The sequence below is a fragment of the Tachypleus tridentatus genome, chromosome 13 (genome assembly GCF_004210375.1).
Source record: "Tachypleus tridentatus isolate NWPU-2018 chromosome 13, ASM421037v1, whole genome shotgun sequence".
In the NCBI taxonomy this organism is placed as follows: Eukaryota; Metazoa; Arthropoda; class Merostomata; order Xiphosura; family Limulidae; genus Tachypleus; species Tachypleus tridentatus.
In genome coordinates this window covers 217,911,954-217,938,870 of record NC_134837.1, presented here as the reverse complement: position 1 = coordinate 217,938,870, position 26,917 = coordinate 217,911,954, and the positions used below count along the sequence as shown (strand labels likewise).

The following is a 26,917-nucleotide window of genomic DNA, read 5'->3' as shown; positions in this document are numbered from 1 at the left end:
AACGTTCTCGTTTTTCTTTTTTTTTTTTTTTTTAAATATTCTGATTAAATAAGCCAACATGGGGTCAAAGAAGGATAACGAAAGCAGAAAACCAAAAAGAAAAGTTGTCAGAGCCACAATAGAGGTGAAAAAAGATCTCATAGTGAAGTATGATAGCAGTGTTTGCATGTCTGACCTTGGTACACAGTTTGGTATGGCAAAGTCTACAGTCTGCACCATACTGAAAAATAAAGAGGTCATCAAAGGAGCTGATGTTGCTAAAGGAGTGACAATGCTTACAAAACAAAGATCACAAACAATGGAAGAGGTAGAAAAACTTGTTGGGTAAAAGAAAAACAGTTAGCTGGTGATAGCATTTCTGAGACCATCATTTGTGAGAAAGCAAAGCAGTTGCATGCTGATCTCTTGAAAAACACCCCTGGAATGAGTGCAGATACAAGTGATGCCTTTAAGGCTAGTAGGGGGTGGTTTGAAAAATTTAGGAAGAGAAGTGGCATACATAGTGTGGTGAGACATAGGGAGGGTGCCAGTTCTAAGAAAGACGCTGCTGATAAATATGTTAGGGAATTTAAGGGATATGTAGAAGCTGAGGGTTTATTCCCCAACAAGTGTTCAACTGTGATGAAACAGGCCTCTTTTGGAAGAAAATGCCAAAGAAGAACTACATCACCAAGGAGGAAAAGTCACTGCTAGGACATAAGCCAATGAAGGACAGGCTAACTCTATTGTTATGTAGTAATGCAAGTGAGGACTTAAAACTTAAGCCTTTGCTTGTGTACCATTCTTAGAACCCGAGGGTTTTTAAGAAAAATAATTTTCTGAAAAATAAACTAAATGTCATGTGGAGGGCTAATAGTAAGGCATGGGTAACCAGGCAATTTTTTATGGAGTGGGTTCATGAAGTGTTTGCCCCAAGTGTAAAGAATTACCTTACGGAAAAACAGTTGCCACTCAAGACCCTTCTTGTGATGGACAATGCACCTGTTCACCCACCAGGCTTGGAGGATGGGTTGGTGGAGAAGTGCAGTTTCATTATGGTGAAGCTCTTGCCCCTTAACACGACTCTTCTCATTCAGCCCATGGACCAGCAGGTCATATCGAACTTTAAGAAACTCTACACCAAAGCACTGTTTCAAAGGTGCTTTAAAGTGACCTCTGATACAGAGTTAACCCTCAGGGAGTTCTGGAAAAATCACTTTAATATCCTCCATTGCTTGAGGATCATAGACAAAGTCTGGAGGGAAGTGTCTTTGAGGACCATGAACTCAGCCTGAAAGAAATTGTGGCCAGACTCAGTAGCAGATAGAGACTTTGAAGGCTTTGAGGCTGAGCCTGTTGTCGAGGATATTGTTTCACCAGGCAAGTGTATGGGCTTGAATGTGAGTGGTGATGATGTGGAGGAGTTGGTGGAAGACCACAACACTGAGCTCACCAGAGAAGAACTCCAAGACTTTCAGAAGGAGCAGCAACAGATGGCAACTGAGGAAGTGTCTTCAGATGAGGAGGAGGGAAGGGAGGGTGTTCCTAGTTCACTAATCAAGGAAATGTGTGGAAAATGGGGAGAGTTACAAAGTTTTGTGGAAAATTTTCACCCTGACAAAGCTGTAGCAAACCACAGCATAAACCTTTTCAATGACAATGCCATCCCTTACTTCAGAAACATTTTAAAATGCAGGCAGAAACAAACCTCATTAGACAAGTTTTTAGTGAGAAATAGGTCCAGTGAGTCTCAAGCAGGTTGTAGTGGTGCAAAGAGACAGAAAACAAAAAAGAACCCCAGAAGAAGAGTTACCTGATGTTTTTATGGAAGGTGACTCCCCTTCCAAACAATAATAACCCTCCTACTCTCCACATTCCTCACCACCTTTACTTACGCCATCAGCTCTCCTCAGCACAGGTAAAGTACAGTTAAGTTTTCATTTATTATTTTTTTATTGTGTTTATAGTTTTTGTGGTTGACTTTATGCATGTAAGTATTATTATACAGGTATAAATAAGCAATATTTTTACTCAAAATACTTCATAATGCATAATTTTTGGAGGTCTGTAATGGATTAATTTAATTTACAGTATTTCTTATGGGAAAAATTGATTCGGTTTTTGAACAGCCTTCTGGAACAGATTAAGTTTGAGAACCGAGGTACCACTGTACTGAATAAAGAAACAGATTTCTTGAATATATAACAAAAATCACCAAATTATATGAAAATGTGCTTGGGGTCCGAATGGACCCAAGGGGATCGAACTACATCAAACTTTGTTTCAAAGCTAAACTAATGCCAAATTTTGGACATCATGTAAGCAAAACTTATTCTGAGTGAACAAAAAGTGTTTCTCACATCTTTTACCAGTCGTTTTACAAACACTCATCACACCATACACTAGGTGTGGAGTATTCAATACAGACATGGTTTCCACATGCTGTACAGGTTTAACAGTCTTTCCTGTCCGCGATTCTTGGGCAAAGATAATACTGATTTTTTTGTTGCTGGAACACCTTTACAAGCATGCTGTTTTGTGTCAAGCAATCCTAGATCTACAAGGGCAGATTTGATGCCTTTCTGCATTGCATGGGGATTCTGGAGATGTTTCTGAAGTAGGTTGTGTGCATTACTTCACTTCAAAAGATATCTAAATACGTTATCACTGTTTATCACAATGGATGACCTTTGTGAGTCCATACACACAATGCTTAATGAAGACACAGAGCTCCAAATCTGTATATTACTTGAAGTCTGCACAGACCCCATGCAACTTTTTATTCACAAATATTATTTGACTGCAAAACGTTAAAAGTTTCACTATTTGTGTATCAGAAGATGATCATGTGACTATTACTTAAAAATAAATAAAAATATAACTGGTCAATAAAAAAATCTTAAAAAAATATTTATCATAGGGGTCCATATTGACCCCAGCTGTACTGATGAAGGTTAATCTGTCAACCACCTTAAGACACCTTTTTTGCCAGTTCTTTTAAATTATCTGGTGTAAATAATTCAAAGTCCATCAACTTACTCATATCTCCTGGCTGAAAACAGATTATATCTGAAACAAAAACATGCTCTAGCTGATTCACCTTACTACCTTTTTAAATATCTCTGGATGTGTCACCACCCACATATTTCTAATCCATTCTAAAATCTACAAGAAAAAGTGATGTAAAAATTTCCTAGATTTTTTCATGTGTTCTAGATGTGTTTATCTTGATGTCATCACTATGACCTGCAGCTTCCTTTAACTAAAAAACAAACTGTAACACTAAAAAAGTTAATTTATAATACTTCTCCTTCCTGGATTTTAATATCTCTTGAAAATACTAATACAAAAATAAAACACTACATTAAACTGTCTGTTTGTCAAGTCGTTTTTATGGTTTTCTCTTCCAAGGTCCATGTTATACATATGGGATGGCTTTTTGTTCCTTGTTGTCACTGGATGTCCAGTCACTAAGGGAATTTGACATAAACAGATGGTCAAGTGAATTTATAGGTGGTTCCATCCTTGATGACCCTTTGTAAGTTGTCTCAAATGAAACTTCAAACTCCCCTGCAAGTTTTGTTTTATCACTAGCTCATATAAGTCTTCCTTGGGTAAAAGTCATGCATAACATTGATAAAGTTTCTTTAACTCTGTATATTCAGTGTAAAATTCTTCTGTGCAACTGTTCTATTGATGAGAGTAAAAAGGTACACTGGTACTTCTAAGTTCTCTCCCAAACATAGTGATGATAATGTGTTGCCAGTAACTTTATGAACTGCTGTACAAATCTTGAGACAAATTTATGGATGAGCTGTTTTATTAAAGTTTCTGTTTTATGGTTAAGAATACCATATGCTTTTGCCCAGTTGGTAAAACAGTCCATCACAACTATGATGTATATATCTCCACTGTTGTTCTGTGGCAGTGGACCAAGCACATCAACAGCAACTTTCTCCAATGATGTTCCAACATAATACTGCTATAGCTGTTCAATTTTTCATGAAAAGTTTTGCTTACAGCATTATTCACGTTTTTATACGAATTCTTCTCAGACTCCTGGCATTCAACCCAGCATACATATTCTGTTACTCACTCAAGTGCCCAGTCGTTAAAAAGTTGTCGTGATGACAGAATGCTTCACAACGTAGACACTGCTGGGAAAGTACAAACTGTAGCCTTTGTTCTATCTACTGGTCTCTTCCAACTTCCAATATAATAAGTCCTTTTTTTTTGTTAGCATAAAGAATCCTATTGTGCTCAATATATCATTGCTTTTGGACAAGATGAAGCAACTGTTTACCATCAGTATCTTTCTGTACCATTCTTGAGCTAATAAATAATTGGTTTTCAACTTTTATTTTTTGCTTGAGCATCTTCCAGATGAATGCTGTACCATATCAGTTCCTTAACATTACTTGTAAATGCCACATCTTGGAATAAATTCTGCTGTACATTTTCCCTCTTATCCTAGTTCTTACACTCTTCATCAACAAATAGTCTTCATGATAATGTGCAAGCATTCCCATTGCTCCATCCCATTCTAAAATTATACTCCTAAAGTTTTTGGAACCATTTTACATCTTGGTCTTCTAGGTTGCAAAAATTTAGTAGCCAATTCAATGCTCCACAAATCAGGACGAGAAACAAACAACCATTTAAAGCACATCTACTTCAATCCACCTGAAAACTATTTAAGACTGCAATAACTTGCACAAACTGACTTGAAGACAAATGGCACAAGACTTTGAGCTGTATAAGAAGATTGTATAGTCACAATAGCATTTTCAGTTGAAACTCTTGAGCCAACTGAGAAAGAGATGTGGCTAGTTTAGTCTTTGCTTTTAATAATTCATTTTCTACATTTTATTCTATCAATGATGTTCTCTTCCACTTTGTTTATGTTTTTCTTTACTCAGATGTTTTTATGCGTTGTTTTTGACTTTCTTAATGCCCTTTAGTACTCATTCAATATTACTGATGTAATCTGTCTATGGATCTCCAACAACTTCATTGCTCTTGTATATAATCAGAGTATTTAAATTTAAATCTTCTATAAATAATACATCTCCTTTTAACTCCTCCATTAAATTCCTGTCATATTTTTCTAATTTTCTGTCCCTCTCTTCTTGGTCTTCTAGGTTTTCCTAGGTCTTCCTATTTTAAATTTACTGTATCTTTCTTCTTTAAATTCTCTGTCTCTTTTTGTTTGTTCTTTTTTCCCCATTGTTTTCTCATTTTTAACATGCTTCCTGTTTAACTTGTTACCCTTACGGTCAAATTGAACAAAACTTGAAGTTTGGTCAAAGTTCTATCTTATTTTCACCAAATCAATCCTACTTTTGATGTCATTTTATTGATGTTTCTTTTCTGTTGGCAGGTTCTTTCAAATAATTTGGTGAAATTAATTTGAAGTAAAGTCCACATAGACAGTAACAGATTAGCTTATTACTAGATGATAAAAATATTCACTATCTTATCAATGACTTAACTCACTGGTATGTCAGTAATCACTATAGTAGAAATGAAAAAAGTGATTGTGAAGGAATATAGAAAGGATAAATTAAAAAGTTCAAGCCAAAAGAATTTTAAGCAGAGAATATATAGTAAGAAACATTATTGACCCTCGTCTACTGACAAAGAAGTACACAAAAACTGAACATCAAAGTACACACATGAAGTGATTGTTTTGAATAAAAGACAAATAACAGTTTCAAGTTATTTCATCAGTGATGGGAAGCATTTTAATACAGAAGACAATATTATTCATTAACATAATTAAATGCTGACTATAGTTTAAAATAAAATAAAAACTACTGATGCTGGTTTGTGATCATTAAATAATGTAGATGTAATGTACATTTACATAAAGGTCACTATTAACACTTCTTTATCTTTTCAGAAACAGGAATTCATCAGAAGACACACACAAAATAAGTTTTATGACTGGCAGGTTAAATACATTAAATAACACAGATGGTCATCAGTTCCATAAAATGGACTTAATTTCAAAGTAAAAGTGAGAAACAAAATCAAAGAAAATGAACAGAGGAAAATAAATAATGTGAAAAATAGATTAAAATAGTAAGTTGCTGTTACAGTCAGTAGCCTATACAAGCACCCAAGTCTAATTACCAGATGATGCCTTTACTGGTGAGACCATGGTTATGAATAAATGATATACTTGTGACATGTATGATTGTCTTGTTTTCCTCAATTCAATAATTATAGAGTTTCATCAAGCACTGACAGTTTCAATTATTAAATATCTAATTAGTAATTACTATTTAACTTTAAATTTAGATTTAGTGATCATTGAGGCTACTAACCATGACAATTACTGATATCTAATAATCACTACCACATTATAACTACTTAAAACATATACTTTTAATCTGGGTAGTAACAGAATATAATGACTGTAAAGTACACGTAGATTTCCATTTTGCACCATACGAAAAAAGGTCCACCTGTAAAGTACTTGGGTTACATGATTTCTTATTTCTGTCTCATCCAGGAGTTAAAGGTATCTTTGTGATAAAAGTTGGTATGGCTTCAAAATCACAGGAAAACACAAGGATTACGGATGCTAATAAAATATCCCAACAATTAGAAGTTTTGAGATATATGCAAAAATGACAAGAAATATGTTGAATGGTAAAACAAAAATGGTAGCCTAGTGGCAAAAGAATAACTAACACTGGAACAAATATGTGTAAAGTAAAATGTAAGATGCATTAGCACTGGTGAAAGGATGAGTAAGAAAGAACCAAAATAATTTACAATTCAGTCAGCAAATTGTTTTGTTAATCAAATAGATGCATGAAAACTGTAGTTGTCTCATAAAATAATTTTAATGTTTTTAATCACTAGAGGATACTTGTTTATTAACATGAGTAATGACTGGTGAATTATAGAAATTTCATGAAAGTAGTTTCAAAGCTTCCCATGGTATGTAGAAAACTGGTGAAAGATAAAAATGTGTTATTCAGTGCTTTATCAGCCAAATGTCCATCAATGAATTAGAAAGTACGATAAGTTAATGTGTTTTTTTCATCTGTGATTCATTTAGTCAGTAAGAATGTTTATCAATTGACAGCAAAGAGAATTATAAGTTTTCTATGCTGAAAATGTATTTTAATAACTATTCTTTTTCAGTACTGCCCACTGTATATAAAATAACTTTCTTTGCACATGCTACAAGCCTTGAATCTCTTTTTCTTTTGGAAATAACTGATTGTCATACATCTCACATGCAAATCATCACGTGACAACTCTCCAACAACAAGAATGCAACATACTCTCTTGACACACCTGATTCCTCCTATTCAATTCTACCAAACTGTCACTTTGAGTTTTGGCAGAAAATGGAAGCACCCAACTTCAGTAGGGAGAAAGGGTGGGAAGTGTGAGAGAAGGAAAGTACCTATAAGAAATACATTTTTAACATAGGAAAATTATAACTTCCAATACAGTACACTTCCACCTCTCACATAAAAAGCTATAATCTGCATTGAATAGGTGGAGAGATTGGTGTGTTGGAAAGGAAGAACCATCCTTTAAAATCATCTGAAGAGGAGATATTCAAAGTCAAAGATCTGATATGAGAGACTGTATCATGTCTTGGAAAAACATTGCATATATGATGGAAAAATGAAGGTGCACATCTAACTGGGAAAGAACTATGGCAAGAAAGAGATCCAAATCATAAAATAAATATGAAACTTAATTTCAGAAAAAATAAAAATGGATAAGATTAAAAGGTGTGGAGTGGCTATGGCATGATGGACTGTACATGGCAAGTCAACTACATCTAAATCAGGCCAATTGGAGTAAAATAAAATATCACATCTCTTATACTCCAACTCACGAATGAGGTATATAGCAATGTTAGAATATGATTTATTGATCCAGAGCCCTCATATTTGGCATTGAAAATATATCTGCATAATGTCATCCACCTCAATCAAACTTAAAATTGAGAATGACCCCAAATGAAGTGACATCCTCAAAATAACAAAAACAACTATGGATAGCAGAAGGGGAAGAACCGCAGTAATCTGCAAGTGTCTCCTAAATAATCCACAACACAAATGGAGTAACAACAGTATAAATGAGTGAGAGAACAGAGACATCTATGATACATATGAAAAATAAACTTAATGGAAAGAAGCATTAAAAATGTATTGGAAAGAAAAGATAAGCTGGATCCCACTGAGAAAAATATGTGGAAGATGGTAAGAAACGTAAATGTCAAAGAAAATACATCACATGAGCCAATAAAACATGAGGTAATAAAATCAATTCCAAACAAAAAAGAAAAATTGAGCCAAAACAGCCAAAAAATCCAAATCAGTGCTGGCTAGCAAAGATAAAACCAGAAAGACCTGAATTGGAGTGATATGGATGCCCAAAATGTTGAGAAAAAAACTGAAGGAATGAGAAGAAAACTAATATAAGCCTGTCTGAACTTAACTACAGACAGGACAAGTAGAAGATTAACCAGAGACTTAAAATGAAAGAGGTAACTAACTGGAAAATGATAAAATATTCAAAAACTTTACCTGAGTAAGTAATTCACAGGAGACAGAGCCACCAAAAATTTGGAGGATCAAGAAGTCATTTGCTTGAGAGAAAGTGTGTCAGAACTGGAAAGTCAGTTAGTAATAAGGACAAAGCACATGGAAAATGACCCTCCAGGAAATGTATGGCAAGTATGTGAGTTCAAAAAAAAGAAGAAGAAGAAGAGAAATTCACTGTTTACCTCAAAAGGAACAAGAAAAAAAGGAGTGTCCTCTTGGTGAGTTATACATGCTACTATCATTAAAAAAATAAGAAAGAAACAGTATTAGTCACATCAGACAAGAAAAAAGTGAACTAAAGCACCTTGGACTGGCAGAGTTTGGGTGTGAAGTGGATAAGAGATTTCAACAGTAGACTCTTATCCTGGAGTTTCCTACTGACAGAACTGCATCCCACATCTTTGGAGATGAGCATCAGGGAAGAAGAATGATCCAAAAGAGAAGGAGAGGAAGCTGTAAGCCCAAAGCCATGTGGGATATGTTGAACTATCAATGCATATAGATGAAGAGGGAAGGCAAAAAATGACAAAAATCCAAAGTAAAGATAACAGAAAACAACTTTGAATGCATTCAAGGAGAATAATGGATGGCCCTGATGAGAGGAGTGTTTGAAAATACACACTCTAAAGAGTGTATTGACAAAATCTATGTCATCTAAAAATGGGTTCTGCCATTATAGGAGGAATGCAAGCAACATTGGGAGCAGGTACAGTGGACCCTAATCCCAGGAGCCCCCACAAATAAAATTAATGGTAAGATGTATAAACTATAAAGATGAAAATGAAATAGTTGGTATAGTGGAAATTTTAAGAATGTGTAGTGAAATAAACATATGTATGTGATGTTATGTGTTGAAGAATAGATATTTAACCCAATTACCGATTAACCCTTAAACAGAACCTTGGGTAAACCAAAAATAACAGACACTTAATAAGCCTAATTGAACAAGGTATTTAATCTAATTATTGATTAACCTGGAAGTAGAACTACAGACAAACCAAAAGTAACAAACACTTGTGAAGTCCATCTGTAGAATACAGAACAAAGGATAACACTAAGCAATAAAACAGAAGCCTAACCAAACAATACGTATGCATGGAAGAAAAACTATTGTTAAGCTAAAGATTGATCTACCACTAAGATAAATTACAGGTAATCCTAAAATAACAAACCATGGTAAACCTAAGTGAATGGTATAGGAGTAAGGACACAACTAAGATTAATTGCTAACCTGAAATCGTCTATGATTATTAACCATTCAAATAAAACTTATGTTATGGAACCCTAATAACTCCAAATAATAATATCAACAATAAAATAATTCCAAAAACATAACAGTAGAAAGACTTATCTTTCCAAAGTCAATACACTGTATTTTAAATGTGTAGACCATAAACTCAAGATGAGGCCTATAAATTTTCCTGAGGAGTAGCATGCCCTGGAGCCTGTGTAAATGTGCTAATGGAACATATCACAACAGAAATGATAATGTAGAATCCATTATGCAAAATGAATAACCAAACACAACTGTTTTAGCAGAAACAAATAAAATGTTTTTGTAATGAAGTAATAAATTCTGTAACTGGGTAGAAACATAAAGTAATTCAATTTCAGAATAACTCAGTGAGTTATAAATATCACTATTGTGTAATAAAGAGTAAACTTGTTGAGACAAATTAAATCAAATATATGGCATAATATCAAAATAAAACACTTTAAGAGAGCTCAAACTAAATGTTATAACATAAGTTCTGCCAAACTAGAAATGACAGTTCAGTAGAATTGAATAGAGGGAGTTGCATGGGTCAATAGGACGTTGATGAAAAGAGAATAGTTACTTAAATGAGAAAAGGTAATGTATCGTATTGGAATTTTGTATGTCAAATGCTCATAAGAAAATGCCTAAGTATACAACACAACGTAAGCATCAAGTCACATAAAAAGTTGCCATATTTCAATTATGCTTCTATTTTGTAATAAACTCACTGACTGACATTTAAGTTTCTGCATCTCCCGTTATCTGAACTTAGGATCACTCAAACTAGAAACAAGTACTCTATCAAACTGATTAAATGGTTAATTCTCTACCAATTGCTAGAAAGACTTTTTAACAATTCAAGATACTGCATTAATCTCCTTTCATGAAACTATGTATTAAGCATTATTTCAGAATTGAAGGATAACAACTTGTCAAGCATTTATTCTTCTGTGGTAATTTTCTCTGCTTAGGATTGAACTTGAAACCTGCAATGCATGCCAGTCAAAACATCTACCAAAAGAGCTAAAGGGTTAGCCCCTTGACAATTACTAGTGATTATGACATTTTTTTTAACAATTCAAACTATTAAAAATGCAAAAATATATTGACTACTTGATCACTTTATAGCAAATTAAACACACATAACAGACAGATTTTCAAAGTTTAACAAATGATACCATTACATCCTATTATCATCAAGCAATAAACTTACCACTCTGATTTTCAGAAGCTGTAAGCTGGAGCAATAAAGCTATTTGCTGACGTTCTGACAAAGGAGTGTGGCGTCGTGAGCTAAGTGGAGTGTCTTTTGTTCCTTCATACACAGGAGTACATTTCAAAGTTGAAGTAATCTTTGTTTCAACAGAAGGACTAATAGTGCTATGGCATTTGGACTTAGGAGTGCTGCTGCTATTTGGTAAAGTAGGTAATTCTATATGAAAGACTGTAACAAAGGAAACAGAAAAATGTTCATTAGATTTAACTAAGACCAATTTGATCACCTAAAATACAAACACTTTCTAGCTTCAGGCTATAAAACATCACATTGTTTTTAGAAAGATCCTTAACTTTACAGGTAAAATTTTGAATTTTTCTAAATCTGAACACAACTGGTATATGATAGAGTTATATTACTATTTTCTCTAATAATTCAACCTAATTAACTCTGTCTTTAACTTGTAATTTGAGTATAAATTGTAATACGAATTTCAAAAAATAAAGTACTACTGAAAAAAATCTTCAGACATGGATATTGCAACTTGATGGTAAATACCAAGATGTTGCATTTTCATTTATATAATAATATTTGGCATAACCTATTCACTTAGGCTGTTTTTTAGTTAGATACATTGTTCTCTAGCTAGAGAGAGGATTGACTTCTTGGCTTAACATCTGAAAATTTTTTCAAAGGTTTTGAAGAGCAAGTTAAGCTAGAATTAGCAAATGTTTATTAGTCAGTCTACAATTTGGTCACTTATTTTTCTTTCTATTAGCCAGTTAAATATTAATACAGTGTTGTAAATTTTGTATTGTAACAAAGTACGAGATACACAAAATTAACATGTGGAATTTCTGTTAAGATGAGTTCACTTGTAAACTTATGCTCAGTATTAGTTAAGAAAACTCATTAAACTTAGTTAAATTGTAGAACAATTTAAGACAAGGAGAAAATGCTTTTATCATTAGGTGGACTGAACAATGTATTCTTCTTTCTTTTAACAAGTAATAAAAAAAAAACACCAAACAATTATACAATCATAAAATATAACACATACATAAAATAATTATTTTCAAATAAAGTAACACAGAGTGACAAACCAATATTATCAGTGATGTCGAGAAACCCACTTGTTGAGAAATTTATATGCAAAAACGGCTCGTTTGGGTTGAGAAAATAGTTTACATAGAAGAGCGAACAACGTTTCGACCTTCTTCGGTCATCGTGAACCTGACGATGACCGAAGAAGGTCGAAACGTTGTTCGCTCTTCTATGTAAAATATTTTCTCAACCCAAACGAGCCGTTTTTGCATATAAACCAATATTATGTTACAACATCTTCATAACTGGCCTAGCTAAGTAATATTTTTCCATGGGCATGCAGGTTCAAAGACAAAATAAGAGACAGAAGCACAATTATTCCTGAAATTTTTAAGTTTAGGGATAATTTCCTTAAATTACTAAACTATGTTTGCTTTCCTGCTGTTTCATATATAAAACATATCACTGCCTTTTAATAACATATTTTGTTACAAAGCATTGTTTCTTCACTATCCATTTACAGCCATGATTTTTAAGCTTTATTATCAGCCATAAAACAAAAATTTAAATATTACTCTTTAAAAAACAGTAAACAAAATAAATAATGTGAGTAGTATATTCATTTAGAAATGTACCATCAAATATTCACAGGTACGAAAAGGTCAAATAATAATAGTAAAACTCAGAGATCTCTCAATTCATACATACTAATTTTCAGATATATTTAAATTAATAAAACATTAGCTACAAAGAGCAGCTAATTACCCCTCACTGTAAAAATAAATCTGCTGAAATATACTCTGAGAAACAAAATATTACTCCCCCCATAACAGTAACTTTTGTAATTTTGTTAGAATTGAAGAACCAACTTCACGTACCTTAGTTCAATTCAATGTCGCTATCTTAAAATTAAATGAGCAACACCACCTGGAGTTTTCTCTAATACCATGTTTTAAAAAAATCCAGTAAGAAAACTCATAAGTACTATGCTTCATTACTGTTTACAACAATTTCAAAAGGAATGACCCAACAGAGGGGAAAGTGTTATATGAATATTTCCCTAGTTTCAATACAATGTTTTTTACAGTTGAACATGCATAACACTTTTCTATTAATAGTTCTAAAACTTGTCAAATATTGCACTTCTGATACTGTGAAAAAAAAAAAACTACATAAAATATGAAACAAATTACAAGGCTGTATATTTAATCTCAACCCATGTTATGAATTGAAAAATATATTAGAAATATTAAGTCTAAAATCAGCCTTCCCGCACCAAAACTCACACAGATTGCTCACAGGTAGTCAATTAATTCCACTGAACTTTCAAGAAACTATTGTTCCAATTTCATATAAATTTCATTGTGCAAACCTGAAAGTTCCTACAGTTTATACACATGAAAAAAAGAGGTTTAAAAATCTTACTTACCTGGATTATTTTCTTGATTTTCTGTTCCACTGAATAGCTTTCTTCTTATTTTCCTCTTCTTGGGTTCAAGAATTTCACTGCAGCTACTTTTTTCCCATTCACAGAAGTCTGGAAAGTCATATTGCTACAAATAATACATACAAATGACATTTATCATCAAATTAAAAGTACTTTCAAATATCAGTAATAAATTTTAAAATCCAATTCAAGGGGAGTAACTGGAAAAGGAAAAAATTAATGAAGTGTATGTTATTTTAGTAAATTTTAGTTACTTTTAAAAAAAATTTAAAGGGTTAAAGATAATTAGTGAAAAAGACACTTATGTAAATATCAAATACTGTAAATCTCTTTAAACATTTCACAAAAATATTATAGTTAGAATCTAATTTTTCTTTAGGGATAAAAAATTAGGAAAATTAAATGCAACTTTTGAAACACAGCCTGCTATGCACACCAAGTAAAATTCAACAACTGTAAGATACAAGTATTAAACAAATTTTAGGTTAATTTTTAGTTTCCATAGTAAACTCATTACTAAATGTCAATTAGGAATAAAATGTACTAAGTTTGCTGAAAAAATGTTCAGAAATTGTTTAAATGTCTATTCATTAGACAATATAAGTTCTTCATAGGTGTCCAACAAATTTAATAAATTTGTGATAACCACTCTTTGATATTATACTCATGTGATTACTGATCATGAAATTTATTTAAGAAAATTATCAACATATCATAACTAGCTATTGTTTTTAGCATACTTTTACTTCATAAGTTCTAAAGCTTTAAAGCCCTTATTCCTCGTGTTCTATACTTATGAAATCAACATTTTAGTTGATTGTTACTAAATAAAAAAATTAACATTTTCCTAAACTGAAAGTGTATTTTCAATAGACACCAATACCAGCTACTAGACTTCCACCTCAGACATTTATGTATCCACATGTAAATGATTATGCAGCAGTTCTCCAACAATAAGAGTGTAACACCACCCCTAGTTACAGTGCTCTCTTCATGTCTACACTTCTTAATTACTCTAAGATCAGTCAGAAGATCTATACCATAAATCACCAGAAGTGGAAAGATTGGATGGGAAATGTGAGATAAGTATTTATCAGAAATACATTTTTGGTTTAGGAAAACGTTTTCTGATACAATATCTTACCTCCTTTCACAAAATAGCTAAAATCTCACAATGAACTAGTGAAAAAAATGATCTACTTTAGGAAGCACTTCAAGAGAGATCAGGAGGTGCAAAACCAAAAAAATATATCACATCTCAGTGGGCGACAACACCACATCTGATTCAGATATACTCTTCACTCTTTCACAACTGAATCACAAGCAGAAATAGTAGTAAAACATAATGTAATCACCGAATATGCATCACTGATTAATGGAACCCCTGAGTTTCAAGCATCTAGGGTATAACAGATCACAGTGATAGTTTGATGTCATCAAACACCTAGTGGTATCTGGAATTATACATCAGTTCACAGTAAGCAAAGGATCATCTAACTCTGAGACATAATCATTTCAGCATGCATGAGAATAAAATGAAACACACAAACAACACCTAGTCCATGGTAGGTAGAACTACAATAAAATTGACATAAAGAACAATCACAGAATGGACAGTGCAGATTTTCAAAAACGAAAATCAGAACATCTGATGACCTAAGAAGGTCAAAACGTTGTTCACTTCTCTACATAGAGCTTTCTTCACCAATACGAACCATTTTTACATATATAAAAATCAAAACATGTATACCTGGTCAGACACTACTCATTACAGAGTGGGATCCATGACACACTAGCAAAGAGACCTCTGTAAATAAAGAAGTGACAAAAACATAGTAAAGAAAACTGATTCTGTAGTATAAAGGAAAAATGATGGCAAGTTGGTGACCAAAAACAAACAAATCTGTACAGTACTACTGCCAGTCAAGAAGTGATTAATGAGTACTAATGTGGAGAGGGTGTTGGCTAGAATAAGAATTATCACACTCCTAGTTATGGAAAGCTACTGCATAATCATTTACATGTGGATATGCAGAAGTTGGAGGTGGAAGGCTAATGGTGAACATTGAATATGCAGGCTGATAGAGAGTAATACTAATTGAGAAAAGCTATCTTACAAGAATAGGTAAGATATAAGAAAAATGATTTTCGTCAAAAACTGTGACAAGCACTAAAAGCTAAGATCTATTCTTCCAGTCTTGTAATGGAGAGCACTTCAACTTTATTAATTCCTCTGAATATCAGTTCTCTAACTCACATGACCTGCTAATTCATACATTCAAGAACTCTACTGAAGAGTAATTATAATAATACTTTTTTATATTATTGTGACAGTGGTCCTTGTCCCTTTAGTGCAGAGAAGAGTACATAAACTTCATTTCATACATCAAAATACAAATTCACTTATCATTTATTTTGTAGTGCAAATATTCTCCTCTAGGAGTCCAAAGAAAGATCTAGAATGGCCCTTGAGAACACAGTAATTTTTAAACATAGTTTAGGTTAAGATAAATAGTATAGTATATTTATGAAATCTATAATAACTTTATAATAGTATATGCAAATACAGCTTTGAAGTCAGGTTAAGGTCCATGACAACTTTATTCAGATTGATTTAAAGTGTCTACAAGTTCAAACACTTGAGAACAACTTCAGCTGTGGAAAATATGTTCTACAATATGTCAAAATACCCCTTTATTTTTCCCCACATATGGAAGAGCACTAGTGTGACTTTTCCATCAATCTATAAATTCTGAGACTATCCTAACTGTACAATTATAAGTTCTCTTCTCTTGATGCAAATGAAGATATCAGAAATATTCCTGACCCTGAGCATTTTCTGCAAAATATTGACCTGAATCATAAATTTGATGATTAGGAACCCACTTTTTAGAAAGTAAAAGTTTAGAGACAGTTGGACTGAGTAATGAAGAAAAGTTTATTATAAATGTACAATATTTCAAAAAGATCATGCAATTATAAACAACACAGAAAATAAACAACAGCATTCCAAATAATAAGAAATTTAAACCCATCCCAAACAACTAAACATACACAGATGAAAACAACTAAACAAAACCATGTCACAAACAAAGGACAACTTGATTACTGAAGATCTTTGTTTTTCTCTAAGAGAAACTGACTCACACACATACACCACAACTCTATGGCATTCCTAAACCACACAAACAAAATTGCCCCATATGACCTATACTATCCATGCATGATTTGTTTAACTACGAGGTCTGTTAAAAAAATATGCGGACTGACGTCATAAAACAAAATGTACTTTATTTAGAAGTTACAGGTCTGGGACCCCTTCAAAGTACTCTCCTCCCCAACGCACACACTTATCCCAACGGTGTTTCCACTTGTTGAAACAGTCCTGGTACGCTTCTTTTGTAATGTCCTCCAGCTCCTTCGTCGCATTTGCCTTAATCTCGGGAATCGTCTCAAATCTTCTTCCTTTAAAGGGTCTTTTGAGTTTGGGGAACAAGAAAACATCGCAAGGAGCAAGGTCAGGTGAGTAGGGGGGTGGGGAAGAACAGTGATCGAGTGTGTGGGCAAAAGCTCACGAGTTCTGAGAGCTGAATTTTGCAGCAACGCGGTGCATCTTCAATTTTTCTGTCAAAATCTCGTAACAAGATCCAACTGATATCCCACACTCTTCAGCAAGCTCCCTGACAGCCAGACGTCGATTTGCCCGCACCAGGGTGTTGATTTTGTCAACGTGTGGGTCGTCAGTTGACGTGGAAGGACGTCCAGGATGCGCATCATCTTCAACGGACTGTCGACCATCCTTAAAACGTTCATGCCACTTGAAACATGCCGTACGCTTCTTAGCAACATCACCGTAAGCCATGTTAAGCACAGCAAAAGTTTCAGTCGCAGATTTTCCAAGTTTAACACAAAATTTCACAGCAAGTCGTTGCTCCTTCAGGTCATTCATTCTGAAATCCGCCAAACGAAAAAATCGCACTTCACTTAAAACCACGTAGCTAATACACAAATGAAGATATCTGCAATCGGGAAATGGCATTGTAACCAGCTGATCTGTGTGAACCTAGTGACACCAAGCAATCCGCTTGGAACCAACTGGAGCCGCGCAATTCAAACAGTCCGCGTATTTTATGAACAGCCCTCGTATAATCTTGGTAAAGATACAGTCTGGGCCCTCATGCCTTATATAACTTCTGCAGGTTCCTTTTGTAAATATGGTACCTCGACATTTATAATAAGGTTTGCTTCCTTGCCAAGTCAAGCCACTTTTAAACTTTTATGACTTGAATCATGTAGATATTAACCCTGGTGATGAGTAGAAAGAGAGATATTAGACATAAATAAAGCATCAGAGCCAGACAAAATTTTCCTCAAGGTTTTATGGGAGGTCAAAGATAAGATATGCAGAACTATCTTTTTCATTTGTAGTATATGCTTCAGGATTGGACAGTTGCTAACATTCTCCTATTTTAAAAATATATGATAAGAGTAAACTCAGGAATTATACATCAGTTAGTTTTACTTTCATAGTGACAAAAATTCTAGAGTTTGATAATATGTCAAACAAAATTACCATGAATTTACTATAGAAATATCTTGCCTTACTAATCTTTTAGCTGTTTCTAAGGGTTACTAATTATATGGATGAAAGAAAATTGGCTTGCTGTACTTTGGTAAGATAGCATGCAAGAGATTAGCTCAGGAAATCACATCACCAAGTGGCTAAATAACAAACAATTAATTGGACTGTATGGTAGTTTGATAAGAGATGGCAAGATGTTATTATTAACCAACTGGCTGCACACCCTACAGCTGAAGGCAAGCATGGTGTATATGTATATATGTAAAAACAGCTATTATGGGTAGAGAAAGCACTATGTACATATATATTTCTTTCCTACAAGTGGGTTTTCTCGTCATCACGGATGCTGTATACAGTGCAAGGCTTGTAAAAATTCTGCACATAATCAGAGGAACTGCTCAGTCAATAGGTTACTAACATATAGTTAAAATAATCATTGTTACAAGTGGAGTACATGATTGATTAATGCTTGGGCCTTAACTCTTTGTTTTTACATTAATGACACTGACAGAGACATAGTTAGTAAATATGTGAAGTTTGCTGATGACACAAAACTTGAGTATTTAATATTCAAGCTGTTTCTAGGATATTGAGATATTGAATGACTTGAATCAATTGTTAAGTCAAAAAAAATTGTCCAATGACCTTTAATTATAATATGTGTACAATTAATGCATTTGGGTTATTATAATTTGGGTCGTATGTTTAATATGAATAAGAACAGCATAATTCAAAAAAGGATCTTCCCATAGTAGTAGATATAAACATAAAAGTTACTTAAGTCATTGAAGCAGTGCTCTTCGTCCTACTAGTAGTAAATCTAATAGAAATTTTGGTTATATTTATAGACAAACTCATTATACATCAAAAGAGGTAATTATCTCTAAAAAAATTACTATTTAAGCTTCACTTGGAATACTGTGAATACTTTTCAGTTACCTTCTGTAAGAAGGAATACAGACTTACTAGAAAGAGATAAGAGGGGCTACTAGGATAATTTCAGTAATAAGAGGTCATGTTATATGTATAGATTATGTCCTCTTCATTTCTTTTGAGAAAAGATATATAAGATCATATTGAATTTAATAAGATTACCCACAGGATAAATGTGATAAAGGCCTCTGATTTTTTTGGGGATCATATTCTGAAGACAACAAAATAGAAGGACATTTAAAATTTGTGAAAAAGACACTGTCAGGCTATGTTTTAGTTAAGATAGGTTTGTTTTTCTATATAAATAGCAGAGTGATTGACTTATGGAACATACTTTATAGTAGTAGAGTATAGCACTTTACAAGAGTTTGAAAGGAGAATCAGTGATTTTCTGGAAACAAAAAGATTGAAATATTTATGTACTCAAAGGGCAGTCTTGAAGTATCAGATGGTCCCTTTTTGTCTGTATATTATACTAATGTCATCATTAATTTGTCAAACATCTATGTTAACATTTTATAAATAAATGTATTTCCAACTATAATTACCTCCCATCCCAGTACAGCTATTAATTGACTGCCACAGTTTCTTCCTTTGCTCTTCTATGCATTGGTCTTTTTCTTGCTTACTCTCTACCTGCACCCACTATCCTGGTACTGTATATAACCACCTCATTCAGATAATATTATTGCTTTAAAGTCTGAATCAATCCACACTCTCTAACTCTGGTTCTTAGTAGGGAGGAAGGAAGACACTGTACATTATTGAAAATACATTTTCAAGAATATTTTAACTTCCAAAACATACTTACCTCCTCTTACACAACAGCTAGACTCCCACAATAAAAAAGTGGAGGGGTTAGTGAGGGTATTATCTATACAGATCACAGATGTATCAGCAGAAGATTGGCACCTGAGTGGGGGAACTGCACTACATCCACACCAGGAATGTTCTTCATCTAATATTTAAATATTGTAATGTATGTAGAGTTTTACATAATTTATCATCACTACTGGCCACCCTCCAACCAGATAGTTAAGGTTCCACAAATCAGGGTTGAAATAACAGAGCCTTATATCCCAAATGAATGGTTAGGGGAATTGGAACACAATCTATATACACACACACACACATATGCATATGAGTCTATCCCAGCCTATAGCTGTATTGTCATGCATATGGAGTCACCATAATCACGATTTGAAGCAACACTGAAGTGGACAAACCTTCTCCTCAACCTCAAAAACTCTTACTTAAAGGGAACATCCTAAGCTCACAATGAGAGGATTGTGTCTGCCTTACTAAACCTGAATAAACAGAACTTATCCAGTCCAGAATTACAAACACTCATCTTTACTCACCAACCTTGTAAGCAAGTAAATTAAACTAAACCCTAGAATTATGGGGATGATGTGGAACAAGTTTGCTCAACCAAGGATCTAGGATTGGACTGCTTTGTGTCTGTAATAATGAGGAAACAATGGACCATCTTCTACAAACAATGTACTAATCCAATACTGATCAACAGGAAGTGCCACACTTAAACCAACCAGATAGTCAAGCAGCAAATATTAACTGGTATTTCAAGTAGATTCCTGTGTAAGCTGATGTGTCTTCTACTGAGACCCAAAAAAAACTTCCAGGAACCGAGGTAGAAATGCCCTAACTTTTGTCTCTTCTCTAAGTGTTGAGGAAATTCACCATAACACTATGCAAAAAAAACTTTTGTTCCCTACACCAGTAACTGAAAGGATTTATTCCTTCTCTTGTCTACCAATGTCTTAGGTAAGAAGAAATGGTTTGAAGATGAACATAAAATGATTAAGCATTCTATGGACAACCAGCACAAACAACTCCAACAGGTAATGTCTATAGGCCAATAGAGAAAGGACTTGTAACATAACAGTAATATGTCAATTAGGTAACTGAGATGGTCGTTTCGAACAAAGGACCCAAAGCAACTCAAGGAATCCAGAGAGTACTGAGGACTCAAAGAATATATTGTCATGAGTATTGAATGGCAGACAATATAGCTGCCTTATTCGATGCAATTGTATAAGATGCAAAAACCTATGCCAAAAACCTAGATCAAAAACAAGTTATGTTTGGCACTTCTGACTGAAGTGGGTTCAACCACCTCTCAAAACACCATTGCTGAAAAGTGTGTGTCATTTCAATTGTTAAATGTTTGTCTTGGTCTTGGGACTAAGCAAAGACTACAACAGATAGATGGCAAACTTAGAAAATAAACTCTGATGCCATGCAAAGGACTGCATAACCTCCATGTCTGAAGGCTGTGCTTCTAGATAGCTGGATCATGTCAGATCATGATTTCCTCCACAAAGATAGCTGAAGAAGACATGGTAGAGGTGAACATTCTTGAAGGTACTACAGAAAAAGAAACTAGGGCTTAGTTGTAAATCTGGTGCTATCAACAGGACCCAACAATGTAATGGAACAAATAACAGTTAGTAACTTGGGCAACATGTGAATTTGAAAATAAAGACTTAAGAGTTGTAATCCCATTCTGTCCTGATGGAATGCATTCACTGCCAAAATCCAAAGGTAAGGTTATCCAGACCAAAGTGTCAGTAATTAGGTGTTTAAACAAGTGGTCAACCCACAAATCATTAGTGTTGGAAAATAAGAACCAATCCAACAAAATCTTATGATGCAGCATCTGTTCTGTTGTTAAATCTGTTTGGGCTGAGACAACTGATCTGCTACAGCATCTGTGGAGCATGGCAACCTAGTGAAGTGATCCTGTGAAATGAGGTCCAAGGTTCAAAAATTAGGAGCCCTGAATCAATTACCTTCTTCATTGGAAATGCAAAACACCACCAAGGAATTGTTGGAATGACAACTAAAGATTTTCCTTTTATAAACCCAGACCACAAGACCAAAAAGGATTAAAACAATGTGTAGAGAAGTCTCATTGTTTACGTGTGAAATTTAGAATTCTTAACAATTGGGATATGCACCCCATTCCTGAAGTGTGTCATTTGTAAATAAATGGATCTGCAGATGAGGCAGGATCATAGTAATTTCCCAGCATAACAACCCTTCAAGATCTAAGAATGATCCTGAATATGAAAACTGGAGAATCCAGTGAATCAATATTTATGATTCCTTTGTTGTATAATGGCTTGTGAAAAATGAGTGATGCCCACGTTACCAAAAGAGAAAAAAACATACATGCAGTGAGAGAGGGAGAGGTCATTAAGAGTCAAATGGTAGTCAACTGATGAAAAACAAATACCTAGACTAATGATTTTCAGAGTTGAAATAAGAACAGATGCCTCAGCTCTGAGAATGATGTCTGCCCAGGTTGTTATTGAAAGTCAAACCCAGGAGTGACATTTTGACAATTGCTGAAATGGTGCCAGCAGTAACCAGTTATCCATGGAATGGTGTTTACATAGGACTAGGTAATGGATGTTATGAGAAAAAGCATGTATGATTCAACAAAACTCATGTTGCACCTATACTAGTCTGAAGGTAAAAACCTGAACTGCAGAACCTAATGATTGTGCATAAAAAAACGACAAAAAGTGTTGGAATGGCACTACCATGATAATGTATAGATAAGAGTTGACTACAATGAACTTGGCCATCTATAATCTTAGTAAAAATAAATAAAAGCCAACTTAATTGAAAAATGAGTTACTTGTGAACCCTAGAGAATCTAGGCATTGAAATAGACAAGAATGATTGATGACTAAACACCAATCTCCTGTCTTTATAAGCCTAACAAGTGATGGGAATAAAACCCCAGATAAAGTGACATAACCTGCTCTCTATACTCAGACCAGTTAAACTCTAACAGCCATAAAACAATGTTCCAAAAATTCAAGAATAAGCAAACAAATTTCTATATGACTATAAACTGCAGTGAAGCCAATGATATTTTTTGTGATTAGTTAAACACAACATTAGACACCAGTTCTTTATGAAAGAGTATCCTTATATTAAATACTAATACCACAGTTTACTGTATGGGGATGCTGCTTGTAAGTAAAGATGTACCATTTTCAGCAAGCATCTTTGGTTACTTTCATGTACAAATACAAGGAGCAACAAGTATATGTACTCATTTGTTTCTAAATGAAAGAGTGAAGGTCATTTACCAAATGTTTTAAAGATATCAATCTGGAAGACTGTTAGGCAGATTACTGTAACATGATTTTTAGTTTTATTAATTTATCTGGCTGAAAGGTGTAACCTTACATATAACAATGGAGGTCTAGTGAGAGAGAGCACAAATTGTTATACGTAATAGTTATTAGGTTGCAACTTATACGTATAAAACATGTTGGTTTCAAAACTGGTTTTTTGATTTAAAAATAAACTAAGTGACCGTTAACTTCAGAAATGATTCTACACAAATACAAAATAATAAAATACAATACGTTTTTATCCAGAATCTTTTAAAATTGAAACAAGATTTGTCTGTGTAAATTATAAACCTAAATGTTCAAAAACGTATCCTAAAAATTCAAGAAAATGACCAACTTTAATGTTTTGTATTTCTAAATAAATTAACTTCATAATTTCTTGAATCTTCCCACAAACATTTATTGTTGCAAAAGTAATAACAATTTTTATAGTTAACACCATGAACATGTTCTCATAAAAATATACAAGTGGGAAGGTACAATAGGTTTACTTTTTTACTCTAAATAACCACTCAAAACAGCAAATCACTCCAAAAGCATCTATTTGTGTAAGAAATAATTAAATTTGTTCACAATACATAGAAAAATGTTCATACATTTTTCACTCATTAGAAAACTCAACAAACTGAATGTGAGTCTTGGCTTCCAGTGCATACAATGTACATCTTACTCCCCATATCTGGGTCACTGTTTTTAACCTCATTACTCTGGTAATCAAACATACCTCCCATGGGTTATTCATATAGGCCATAACAATTTTTCTAACCTGAGTTGCCATTAATTTTTTAATGTTTTTCTCATGTGGGTTAAATTTCTTATAATATGAAGACCCTTACCTAATAAACACAAATCAGAAGGCAAAACTGTAGGTTAATAAAGGTATAAAAATATGGCAAAATATCAAAAGACAATTATGATTTTAAAAGTCCACAAGTTCAATTAAGTTAACTTCCTTACAAGCACATGTGAATATTTGTGATATCAGAATTATATACAAGATTATGCAATGTATTTATACCAACATCCTCGAGTGAATGTAGCAATACATTGCATTAATATGGAATATATATATAAAATTTTCATATTACCAAAATAAAGAAAGAGAAATATGTTAGTTTGTTCATAGTTACACATGAATTTTCTATTTTAAAATCATCTTGTCATCAAAATAAAAATTTACTGGTGTGATGAAAGTAAGTAAAGCTACTGTTTATGTATTTTTGGTTTAAATGTCAAATGCTTCTAACTCTATACCAATATTCTAAAAAAAGTTTTATTTCAAAAGCAAAATTCAAGACAATACATTTATTATCAGGAAACAATACAGAACTTGCAATATTTGTGATTTTCTTTATTAAACTTCACATAGATGGAATAAAATTACATTCACAAACTAATACTGTTTTGAACTTATTTAATTTTTTTTCTCAATGATGTACAATGTTGGTTTAGCAGTGTTAAAGTATTCATAACAATGCACTGACTAAATTATTCTCACCTGTGCAGGTGTTTCAAGAGCACTAGTATTACTGAAAAATGCACTGTCAGTTGATGCATTCTTGTCCAGCTGAACTTTGATTTTTCCTGAATCTAAGTTCATTTCTGTTTATTACATCATGCTTGCTTTATCCTAGAGTTAATAAACAAAAACTATATAAAGCACACAATCTTTATATATATATATTACAAACTACAAAATACATGTGAAACAAGTGGTTAAATTGGGATTTTGAAAGATGTGGAATTTTCTTGCATGATTCACTTTATGTTTAACATTTAACTCAGATCAGTCAGGCTAATTGGCCTGAATCCTCAGTAGGTGGAACTCCATTCCTTGTCTATGTGAAAATGGATAATGAATTTAACAAACATCCAAGTCAAGCATTTTAATCAATTAACTTTTCAAATATTTGACACATTTATCTAGTTGAAAACGAGTTCTGAAACTCAAATTTTTGATAAAGTTATGTCTGAAGTAATAAAGAAAAAAGAACCTGGATCTGGACTGTTCAAGTTTACTTTATTACTTTCTGTAGTGTTTTAAATTCCCAAGCCAAATATTACTGGTGCAGTGCTCAACCTTCCGACAGTTAACTTGTTAATACTTTTTTTAAATATCATCTTATTTACATGTTTAATGAAACCCAAACAAAATCATTCTAATATTTATTACACCTCATACCTACTGGTAAGCATTTATTTGCAAAATTTGTCTTATTATCTGACCTACAATTTGCCAGTTGTTGTGGAAAAACCACAATATGAAATGTGGATGCTGCCAAACTTCAAAACATAAACCTGCAGCAGTACATAAGTTGTGGGTAGCAATCTAATAAAAACCAAGGTGTAATATCATAATAATCTATTTAGATTTTTTAGTACTCAAATCATTATTCTCCAATAATTAAGTTAAACTAATTATTAAACATGTTTATAACAAATTTCATGGACTTATTATTGAACAAAAATAAATTCTGATTTTCAAGTGAATAAAAATGTAAAAAAGCAAAAATCCATTTGTTAAGGTACAAATTCTAACTCAGTATGCATGTTAGACAATAATCGGTACAAGTTGACTATATATTTGAATTTGTCGCAACAAATTAACTCATTGTTGATGTAATACAAGTTACTAAAGATTTTGTAAAAATGTATTAAAAATTATGAACTCAAAAGTTCGATATGATGGTGTCATCTTCACGTTCACGAATTTTTGTATTTTCTTTTGCATTTAGTTCAAACCACAATATATTTCAGTTAGCTTATTTGTTACACTACTATATATATGCAAAGGATAATTATCAATTCATACAATTTTGTGGAGTTTGTGAGTTAGTGTCAAATTTAGTTAAAGATACCATGATAGCGTATATACATTTATCACTAACTTAATTACGATTAACTTCATTAATGCCTCAAATAATACTATGTGAGATACTCTACACAAAATTTAAATAATATTCTTTATAAAATTATATAACAAAGAACACAAACAAAATGTAAAAAATTAACTTACTTTAAATTACATTAATCTATACCAATAAAGACCTAATTCATATCCAATTCATTCAAAATAATACGTCGTATTTCCCGCGAAAATTTCTGTTTCTTCTGTTTTGCACTATTATATTCAGAATAGAGGGACTCTGTGTAATTTAACTTCATTCATCTTTAAAAAATTTTATGTTTCGCTTGAAAATGACATAAAACTTATATCTAATTAAAATCCATTTGCTTTGAAACGTTAAATGTAAATATATATATATATCGTTTGAGAATCATATATATATACCCAAACTCTGGTTACATTTTATAATCCCACATTATATCTTGTATCCTGGGATCTTGCCAATTAGTGCAGCGTTTTTTGTTTAATTTATTTTTGTTTCGGCTTGTATTTTAAGTTATAACTAACATAATTAGTCAGAGATTTGGATTTACTGTTTTTGACGCAGTTCTTCCTTGTAATTTTGCTTATTTAATTTTATTAAAATGTACTCATTTTAACTAAAATATAATCAATGTATGTGAATTATGGCTGTATTATGACGCACTTTCCATTACACTGTTCAATCTTTATCAAATTAAGTGTAATAGCCTTAACTAATGACATAATGTGAAACTATAGTTCAGCCTAGCGAGCTAATTATAGTAATTATATTGCTGCAAATTTTATAAAATGTAATAGTGAAAAATGTCCT

At 33.0% G+C, this 26,917-nt stretch overlaps 1 protein-coding gene across 3 annotated transcripts in view; it reads right to left on the bottom strand.

Moving 5' to 3' along the window:
* LOC143240147 (uncharacterized) overlaps positions 1-26,370 on the bottom strand; it is a 90,363-nt gene extending 63,993 nt beyond the window's left edge. For 2 of the 3 annotated variants that reach the window (XR_013021594.1, XM_076482104.1), the window contains exons 1-4: positions 26,233-26,369; positions 24,715-24,846; positions 13,509-13,632; positions 11,033-11,263 (exon numbers count right to left, since the gene is read on the bottom strand). Coding sequence is in view for 2 of the 3 variants with exons in the window: in XM_076482104.1 (XP_076338219.1) it covers positions 11,033-11,263; positions 13,509-13,632; positions 24,715-24,816 (457 nt within the window). In the remaining variant the exon portion in view is untranslated. Of the gene's footprint in view, positions 1-11,032; positions 11,264-13,508; positions 13,633-24,714; positions 24,847-26,232 lie in introns of all 3 variants that reach the window. The other variant, XM_076482105.1, reaches the window with a different exon arrangement.
* Positions 26,371-26,917: the final 547 nt, after the last annotated feature.